This window comes from Colobus angolensis, unplaced genomic scaffold (genome assembly GCF_000951035.1).
Source record: "Colobus angolensis palliatus isolate OR3802 unplaced genomic scaffold, Cang.pa_1.0 Scaffold24, whole genome shotgun sequence".
Lineage (NCBI taxonomy): Eukaryota > Metazoa > Chordata > Mammalia > Primates > Cercopithecidae > Colobus > Colobus angolensis.
Window position 1 is genome coordinate 9,495,456 of NW_012115599.1, and position 9,951 is coordinate 9,505,406.

Sequence of the window (9,951 nt, forward strand, 5' to 3'; positions counted from 1 at the left end):
TCTCAAACAAACAAACAAAAAAAAGAATGAAATATATTAAACTTTAGGTTCTCAGAAAAAATTATCCACTGAAGGGAGAAGATACCTATTTCTTAATAATGTTCATGTATGGCTTTTACATCAAAGCTTGAACCCACTGAGACTCACTGGACCCACAGCTGAGAATTAGACTAAGAACTTTTTTTAATTTCGAAAGAATTCTTGCTTGACTTTTCCCTACCTAAGTAACAAATTATTGCACTAACCCCAAGGAAGACATATTTATTAACATTTTAAGATATCTTTTTGGTGGGCTAAAAATAGGAAAGTGCTAAAAAAAAAATGGGGACCTGGACAATGTCACATACCAAATAGTGAAAAGTGGAAGAAATCTGAAATGACCAACTATACCATTTGTCTGACTTCACAAAACAAAGATTTGTTTTCCATGCTTGCTTAATCAAACAAATTAAATCAAATTGCCATGTTTGTTTAATTTAATGAAGCTCTGAATTCTAAAACACTCACATTCTGTCAAAGCAAAATTCGGACAAAACCACTTGATGGCATTTTGTTCGGGACACTTGTGGCATCCAGGTAAGATTGAACAGGAATAAATCATTTCAACTTTTACCACTAAAAAACTTATAATGCTTACTGTTATTAATATGTGAGGAGGCCAGGCACGGTGGCTCACGCCTATAATCCCAGCACTCTGGGAGGCCAAGCTGGGTGGATCACCTGAGGTCTAGGAGTTCGAGACCAGCCTGGCCAATATGGTGACACCCCATCTCCAGTAAAAGTACAAAAATTAGCTGGGTGTAGTGGTGCGGGCCTGTAGTCCCAGCTACTTAGGAGGCTGAGGCAGCAGAACTGCTTGAACCCAGGAGGCGGAGGCTGCAGTGAGCTGAGATCGTGCCACTGCACTCCAGCCTAGGCGACACAGCAAGATTCTGTCTCAAAAAAAAAAGGAATTCTGTGCTTGTTTGGAACACTGTCCGGAGCAACTAGGGAAAACATTTTAAAGAAAAATACCAATAAATCTAATCCTCTCCAAAAGGGCTAAATTAATACACTCTTCCAGCAGAATCTGAAGCCCAAGAAAGAAAGTGCCAGCTGCAACTCTCCTTCACAACAGCAGGGTAAGAATGAGAGTCTTGGTTCAATCTTTCTCCACTTCTGACTCAGTCACTTACTCAGCGGGGGTTATCTATTTCACTACTTCAACTTTCTTCCCAAAGTTCTTCTGGCCTCCTCCAGCAGTTTCACTTTCCCGACATCCAAATTCTGTTCATTTTCCATAACCCATTAGCAAAAATAAAAGCATGAGGCCTGAGCCAAACAAATCTAAGAAAGTCGTGTGTGTGTGTGTCACAGAGTCTCTCTCTTGTAGCCTAGGCTGAAATGCAGTGGCATGATCTCGGCTCACTGCAGCCTCTACCTGCTGGGTTCAAGTTATTCTCCTGTCTTAGCCTCCTGAGTAGCTGGGATTACAGATGCATGCCACCAGGCCCAGCTAATTTTCCTATTTTTAGTAGAGACAGGGTCTCACCATGTTGGCCAGGCAGGGCTAGACCTCCTGACCTCAAGTGATCCACCCACTTCGGCCTCCTAAAGTGCTGTGATTATAGGCATGAGCCATTGTGCCTGGCCTCAGAAACTCATAATGTATCTTGCCACATCTATACAGTTTCTGTTTTATTTTTTATAAAAAATAGAATCATACTATAAAATTTTTATTTTCTAGCAGATTGATTTCTTCACTCATTTAAAAATTTCCTTTTATCTTCACAAAAGTTCTTTGAAGTATATACAGCTGAGTTCAGAAGTAACCTATCCAAAACCATAAGGCTTTTTAAGAGGCTGGGTCAAGATTCAAACTCAGATCTGTCAGATTTCATGAAGCCCAGATGCTTTATCATCTCCTACATCCAGTTATCAAATTATACATAAATAACTTCAATCAACTTGTATGATGCAAGAAATTCCTACTTGAAGTGGTCACACTTTTAAAAACGCATTATCTGATGATGTTAAAAGTTCTAAGGCTACAAATTAAAGATCATCCAATACTAGTGTCACCCTATCCTCTAGTGAGATGAAACTAAATAGGGAAAGGGTTAGGTCAAAAGCAACAGTTCTCATTTAGCATCATAATTAGAACTAATTAGTTCACTTCTTGTTTAAAATGGCAAGGTTCTGCCTAAATAATGAATTACTCAATAGGAATAATACACATTAGTCAAACCATGTAATAACTGAATTAGCAAATTAAACTACCCAGACACAAAAGCCAACTAAAAAGCGATTAGCTATGCGCACCAACTGGTAATACCATAGTTTCTCTAATATCTTACTGTGTCAAAGTTATCAAGGCAATGAAGTATAACTATTTCAATTACAAAGACTTTGGAAAGATTTCCAATTGAAAATGGTTTTCTTAGCAAAAGATAACTGGATAAATAAAGTTTGTAGATTCCGAGTTTATTAATGGCATATTTAAAATAAGCTTGTGGATCAGGTGTTAGTTACATATATCAATCGTCAGTATGAGGCAGTGACATGCAAGGGAGTGCCCTCTTCCACACTCCTGGAGTTGAAAAAAGGTAAAATTTAGCACAGGGTACAACTCTGGACTGGGGAACAACCTAGATATCAAGCTACACCTCTAGGGGCTACTTTAGGTCAAAGTGAATCTTAATGAATCTTTTCTGAAAGAGTCTGAATCAAAAAAGGATAATGTATAGGAGCTAAGGGGTAAAAATATTCTCCCTGACACACCTACTCTCTAGGAAGAGCTAAGAGGTACATTTGTAAGAAAGTATAGGCAAATAAATACAACTACAATAAGTGAACCTATAGTTGTTTCTTATTTTAGGACTAAACCTTAATTCATCTCATACCCTCACCCCAAGTCTTTTAGTAGCTGCTAAATTGAGGAAAAAGAAAAATTTGCTTTTTTCTAGTTTCTGTTCTTCAATTCACTATAGCCTTTGGCACAGAATGAGGTTTCAAATTCTGCTTGTTCTCTCCTGGAATCAAAACCATACTTGAATTTCCTAGGTCTTTGATGGACAAAATTAACATTTTTTTTTAAGCTTAAAAAAAAAAATCTAAATCTCAGTTTAACCTTCTTTTAAAATCACTGTAAAGGGTAATACTGAAGGATTTACTGGAACCATTAATTAGCTAATAAGTGTGGGCGTTTTTTTTTTTTTAACATAAATGGTATTTATAGTCACTAAAAAATCCAAGTTGATGAATATCTGTAAATATTAATGAAACTCATTGAGATAAAAATCTTATTGTGCTTTACTATAGGACTATTATTAGTTTCCCAAAGGGTTGTGAAAAATGTAACCAACCCACAAATCAGACAGGCATTATACAACATAACAAGTCTCCTTCAACAGGTACTCAGCTGAAAAAACATTTTTTGAAAAGCTGAAATTAGAAGCCTCTACAACAATTATTACATCATACAAACTAGAGAAAATTAGTAAATACCTGAACTGAAGTGGCTGATTCCTGTAAATGGCCACTAGCAACTGCTCCTTTGGAAGTTGCTGAAGGTACACTGTGCATTCTGGGGGTTCCTGGAGTATCAATATTTTCATCTGTCCTATGTGACTGCCAGGCTTCCTTTCGATGATGAGATTCAGTAGCCTGCTGGTCTCCAAAAGCAGCCCAAGAACAACTATCTTTTTGCTCATCCTCAAAAGCATTCCAATCTACAACTTGGCTAGGACCAGCTGAACTGAAGTCTGCAAAATCATCAGAGTCTTGAAAACCATTGCAGTCATCCTGAATATTTGGCACAGAATCAAAATGTCCAAACTCACCTTCTTGCCCATTTTTAAGTTTTGAAACAGGTTCAGTGCCTGTTCCACTAGATTTTCTTGCCAATTGACATTCTTCTGATAAATTATCAGAAGTCTGTTTTAGGTCTGACTTTGTTAATATTGTCTCCTCTTGGCAAGAAACAGCATTTATATCCCCAAATTCTCCGAAGTCATCACCTGCTTCACTAAAATGTGGAAAGTGCTCTGAAGACTCTTCAAAAGTGGCATCACTCATTGAATCTTGAGTACCAGTAACAAAAGGTGGAGATGAGCCACTGGCAGTGCCAAAGTCACCAAAATCACCAAAATCATCTTCATTGGTATCATTGCAAGTCACAAAGTCATTACTACTATCACCATTTTTTACACTTACAGAATCGTCCAAATCATTTTCTTCTGTGGGGTCAATGTTTGGCCTTTGGAAATTAGTAAACTTACTACTTTCTTCTTTGGAAGAACCGACTTCATCATCAGAAGTTTTAACAGAATCCATGCATAGGTGAGCACATTTAGAAGTAAGTAAGTCAAGTTTTTCTTCAGTTTTACGTTCTTCTCTCTTAATGGCTTCTGAATTATCAGCTGAGTCTACCAAACTCCAAGCCTTTGACTGAACACTTGACTGTAAAAATTCATCCTGTTGCAGTGTTGGAGGGCCTTGTTTTTCAACACTGAAACCTCTGTTAGTCACTATGCTTATTTCTGAAACACAAACCTGATCCTCTCCATCAGTGTCTCCTTTGTTATCCAAGCTTCTACCCAAAGACACTTCTTTTACAGAATTCAGTTCATTGACTCTATTAATTTTATTGTTTTCCCGAATGGTTAGTGCTTCTCTATTATTTAAAATTGCACATTCTATTTCTTCTAGTTGTATCCTTTCCTTTTTGGAAAATGTGGCAAAATCTGCAAACTCCTCAGCAGGACTAGGTACAGAGTCTAAATTATACTCAGTGCTATGAGTGCTAAGAGGCTTCCATCCCTTTGAATCAGCTACATTGTCCAGATCATCTGTTCCCTGAGGATTTACAGTTTCCAACACTGCAAACCCATTTGTTAGAATCTCCAGACAAGGAGGCTTTTCACCATTGCAGCTCTCTAACTGCTTGTTTTGATGAACAACATTCATATTAGTTCTAAAATCTCCTGGAGAGAAACTTTCAAGTGTTCCAACATTTTGTCTCTGCTCCACTACTTTATTTAAATTTCCTGGACTTTCCATGCCATCAATGGAAGTATCTAATGTTTTAGATGAAATTATTTCTCTGCTGGTGGTAGAAAGTAAAACATCAGACTGTCCTTTCACAGGAGCAGAAAGTTCAGCAGTGATGTCCTTATCATTACCATTTTTAATGGACTTAAAGCTTGTAAGGCTATCTGCATTTTCTGAGAATTCATGAATTGGCATAAAATGGTTTGAAGGTACAAACTCTTCCTTGGGACGAGTATAATCTGCTGTATCGAAATCAACAAACCCTACACCAGAAGGGCTAACTTCTGAAAACCCGCCAAATTCCCCAAATTCATCATCATCATCATCCTCTGCTCCATTGTCTAGTGGTGGTGGGGATGAAGAGTACATTCGAATGATGTCTGGCTCCATTGTTCAGTTGCTTTCAAATAATTAATTTACACCTGTAAAAAAAAAAAAAATTTTTTTTGGAGGGGACAGATTACATAGAACAAGATCTTTCAAAATTCTCTCAAAGCTACTTTAAAACAATGCAAATTTACAATGCTCTCTTTTGTCTCCTTTTTTCCTTGACCATTTCCTGCATAATGTTTTGTATCTTTTAATCTATTTTTCTCTTAGGTGAAATTACTTTATACAGCTATAATATACTGGGAAAAAAAAAAGTTCTCTTAGACAACACGTTACCAAGAGCACTGGCGGCACACTGATTGATTGTGGGGATTCCAGATAATTCTGAATATACACTTACAAAAGTACACCTACAAAATTTTCTCCTGGGTACATGCTTATTCTGTTAAGTTCTCCTTCAATTCATTAAGGATTCAGTGCTTGCCTTATGGATTTGTATGAGTTCTTTATATTAATAAATAAAAGGCATAAAAATTTTCTCTCTAATAATTGTTACAAATATTTTCTTCATTTGGCTTTTCAATGTTTATTTCTGACCCAAGTTAATTTTTAAATAACTTAAAAATTTGAAATAGTTTAAGACTCAAAACAAGTTGGAAATAAAAGCATTTTTGTGTATATTCCACTCAGCTTCTCCCAGTGGTAATATAGTAATAAGCATAACACGTGGTCAAACCAGGAAACTGATATAAGTACAATACTATTAACTCAGGTACAGACCTTGTTTGGATTTCACCAGTTGTGTGTGTGTGTGTGTACAGTTCTAAAAATTTTATGTGTGTGGATTACATTAGAGTGACCATCACTATAATCAGGATAAGAACTATTCTATCAACACAAAAAAAACTCCCTCATGTTACCCCTTAATAGTCACACTCTTCCCTAAACCCTAATCCTTGATCTATTCTATATCATTATAATTTGTTACATCAAGAATGTTATATGAATAGAATCACAAAATACATAACCTTTTGAAGCTGGCTTTTTCCCTCAGCCTAATGCCCTTGAGAGCTATCCATGTAGCTGCATGTGTCAACAGTTCATTCCTTTTCTTTTTCTTTTTTGGAGACAGGGTTTCACTATGTTGCCCAGGCTGGTTTCCTGGGCTGAGCAATCCTCCTGTCTCAGCCTCCTGGGTAGCTGAGACTACAGGTGCACACCACCACTCCTGGGTCTGACTCCTTTTCATTGCTAACTAGTGTTCTATTGTATAGATGTACCACAGGTTGTCTACCCATTCACTCCATATAGGTTACGTGGGTTGTTTCCAGTATTTTCCCATTACAAATAAAACTGCTATGAACATTCATGTACAGATTACTATGTGAACCCAAGTTTTCATTTCTCTAAAATATATAAACCCAGGAGTGTGAATACTGGGTCATGTAGCACGCTCAACTTTATAAGAAACTGCCAAGCTGTTTTCCCAAGTTAGTTTTAGGAAGTCAAATCAATTGATCTTTTCAGGAAGATGAAGAAAGTTTTATGCAACTTTCTTTCTTTCTTTTTTTTTTTTTTTTAAATATGGAACGCTTCACGAATTTGCGTGTCATCCTTGCGCAGGGGCCATGCTAATCTTCTCTGTATCGTTCCAATTTTAGTATATGTGCTGCCGAAGCGAGCACTATGCAACTTTCTTCATTATTTCGCTATCATATAAAATTTAATAAATATTCACTTTTGTTTTCTTTTACTTTTAGGGTTTAAAAAATTTAATTTTAACACATTTAGAACTTATTTTGGTGTATGATGTAAAGCAAAAATGTAAGGTGAATTTTTTTTTTCTAAAGAGCCAAGCAATGGTCTTAATCCCTTTTGTTGAATAATCCTTCCCATACTAATTAATTTATAATAGCTTCTTTTTAATATATTTAATTTTTTTTTTTTTTTTTTGAGATGGAGTCTCACTCTGTTACCCAGGCTGGAGTGCAGTGGCGTGATCTCGGCTCACTGCAAGCTCTGCCTCCCAGGTTCACGCCATTCTCCTGCCTCAGCCTCCCAGGTAGCTGGGACTACAGACACCCGCCACCGCACCTGGCTAATTTTTTTTTTCTGTATTTTTAGTAGAAATGGGGTTTCACCATGTTAGCCAGGATGGTCTTGATCTTCTGACCTCATGATCTGCCCACCTCGACCTCCCAAAGTGCTGAGATTACAGGCATGAGCCACCGCGCCCAGCCTAATGTATTTAATTCTTAAATGAAACCTGAGTTACTCTATTCCTCTGTGCTAAGGAGTCAAAAGTTCCACAAGTCAGATTTAACATTAGACGCAAAGGGACTACCTATAATTCCAGCACTTTGGGAGGCTGAGGTGGGTGGATCGCTTGAGGTCAGGAGTTCGAGACCAGTCTGGCCAACATGGTGAAACCCCATCTCCACTAAAAATAAAAAAAAATTAGCTGGGCGTGGTGGTGCACATCTGTAATACCAGCTACTCAGGAGGCTGAGGCAGGAGAATCACTTGAACCCGGGAGGTGGGAGGTGGAGGTTGCAATGAGGCGAGATCATGCCACAGCACTCCAGCCTGAGTGACAGAGTGAGACTCAGTTTCAAAAAAAAAAAAACAGAAAGCAAAGGGAAGACTAACAGCCAAAGTCCTAGAATAAAACCAGCCCATAAATAATAAACAGATACTTCTTACAACTCACAGTTGCCCAGTTAGATACATGAGGAAAATGTTTACTAGAAAATTCAACCAGTTTTGCAAGCTAGCCTTCTCTCAGAATAAAATTTCCTAAGATCTTCCAGTTTTAGAGTGAAGGTACTGTAGAAACTATAGTTTAATTTAGAGGTAAGGAAAATGAAGCCAACTAGTGAGCAACTTTCCCAAAGTTCATTCAGAGAGCTGCTTAGTGGAGAATGGCTTCAGAATTTTGAAAAGGATCTTTGAGGTTAATGATTGGTCAGTCACTGAGAGTTACCAGGAAGAAATGAGCAAGTCACAAGAAAAGGAAAAGGCTCTATTGTAATATATCTACTTCAAATTATCTTTCTTATGAAATTAGCACCATAAAGAAGAAAATAACTGCTTTGCTCTGCCATACTCTCCTTTCCTGCTGCTGATTTAAATAGAAAAAAAAAGTACAAGATACACATAAATCCTATTTTCTTCCCTTGCCTAGTGTCCTGATAACCCCTTCTAATGCTTAGTGACCTCTAACTATGTCCCTCTAATTATGAAATTCCTATTATTTAAAATCACTTTGCGATTGTTAACGAGAATGTGGGGATAGGAACCCTTGCACACATGCACATTGCTTGTGAGTGTAAACTGCTACAAGCCTTCCAGAAGGCAATATGGTTGTACTATGCAAACTCTTTTTAAAGAAATCTAAAACAAAATGCTGCAAAGAGATAATTAAGCAAGTTATGCTATATCCCTACAACAGCATATTATACAGCCATTAACTACAGGATTTCTTTTTCTAAAGTTTAAAAGCAGCTGGGTGCAGTGGCTCACACTTGTAATCCCAGCATTTTGGGAGGCTGAGGCGGGTAAATTACTTGAGCCCAGGAGTTCGATCAAGACCAGCCTTAGGCAACATGATGTAACTATGTCTCTACAAAAAGTACTAAATATCAGCCAGGCATGGTGGCATGCACCTGTAGTCCAGCTATTTGGGAGGCTAAGGCAGGAGGACTGCTTGGGTCCAGGAAGTCAAGGCTGCAGTGAGCTCTGATCACACCACTGTACTACTCCAGCCTGGGTGACAGAGTGAGACCCTATCTCAAAAAAAAGTAAGTAAAAATAAAATTTAAAAGCATTAATAAAGATAGTGACATGTCAAAAGGATACGATACAAAAGCTAGCTTGAAGGAGCTACTAACTAAATCAGGAACAATTTGAGCACTGGAATAAAGATGATAATGGATTATAACCCAATCAATACAATAATAAACTGAGTCCTCACAGATATAAATATGTAAGTAAATAAACTGAAAGATGAGGAACCGGGTATTTCCATAGTTTCAAAGTACTTCCCCACAATATACTTAATTACAAAGGGAAAAAGTATAAGCTTACAGTGTGAAGCCTGACACTACCTTAATCAGGTGATCAACATGAACATTATCAGTAATGGGAACATTGAAATCATGCACCATCTGATGAGATGCAATGAGAATACATGGTCACTTCTAGGATATCCTGTCAAAAATACAACACTTGACTTCAGGAGGAAATTTCAGGGAAATTCAAACTGAGAGAGAGCCTACAAAATTACTGGCCTGTAACCTTCAAAAGTATTAAGCTCATGAAAGTCAAGGAAAGACTGAAAACCTATTTCAGATTGAAGAAGAATAAAGAGGCGTGAGAAGTAAATGCAGCACTTGATATCCTTTCTAAAAAGGTTGTTACTGGGATGACTGTGAATCATCTACTTTAACAGGGTCCAAAAGATTCACTATAGCAGCAATGTATCAATGTTAATTTCTTGATTGTGATGGTAGTATGTATGTATGTATGTATGTATTTATTTATTTGAGATGGAGTCTAGCTCTGTCACCCAGGCTGGAGTGCAGTGGCGTG

General features: G+C 37.5%; 1 protein-coding gene across 1 annotated transcript in view; it reads right to left on the reverse strand.

Moving 5' to 3' along the window:
• Positions 1-9,951, reverse strand: part of AFTPH (aftiphilin) — a 69,067-nt gene that overhangs the window by 36,026 nt on the left and 23,090 nt on the right. The window contains exon 2 of the mRNA XM_011945306.1: positions 3,487-5,453. Within this exon, the coding sequence (XP_011800696.1) occupies positions 3,487-5,421 (1,935 nt within the window). The 5' untranslated portion in view covers positions 5,422-5,453. The remainder of the gene's footprint in view (positions 1-3,486; positions 5,454-9,951) is intronic.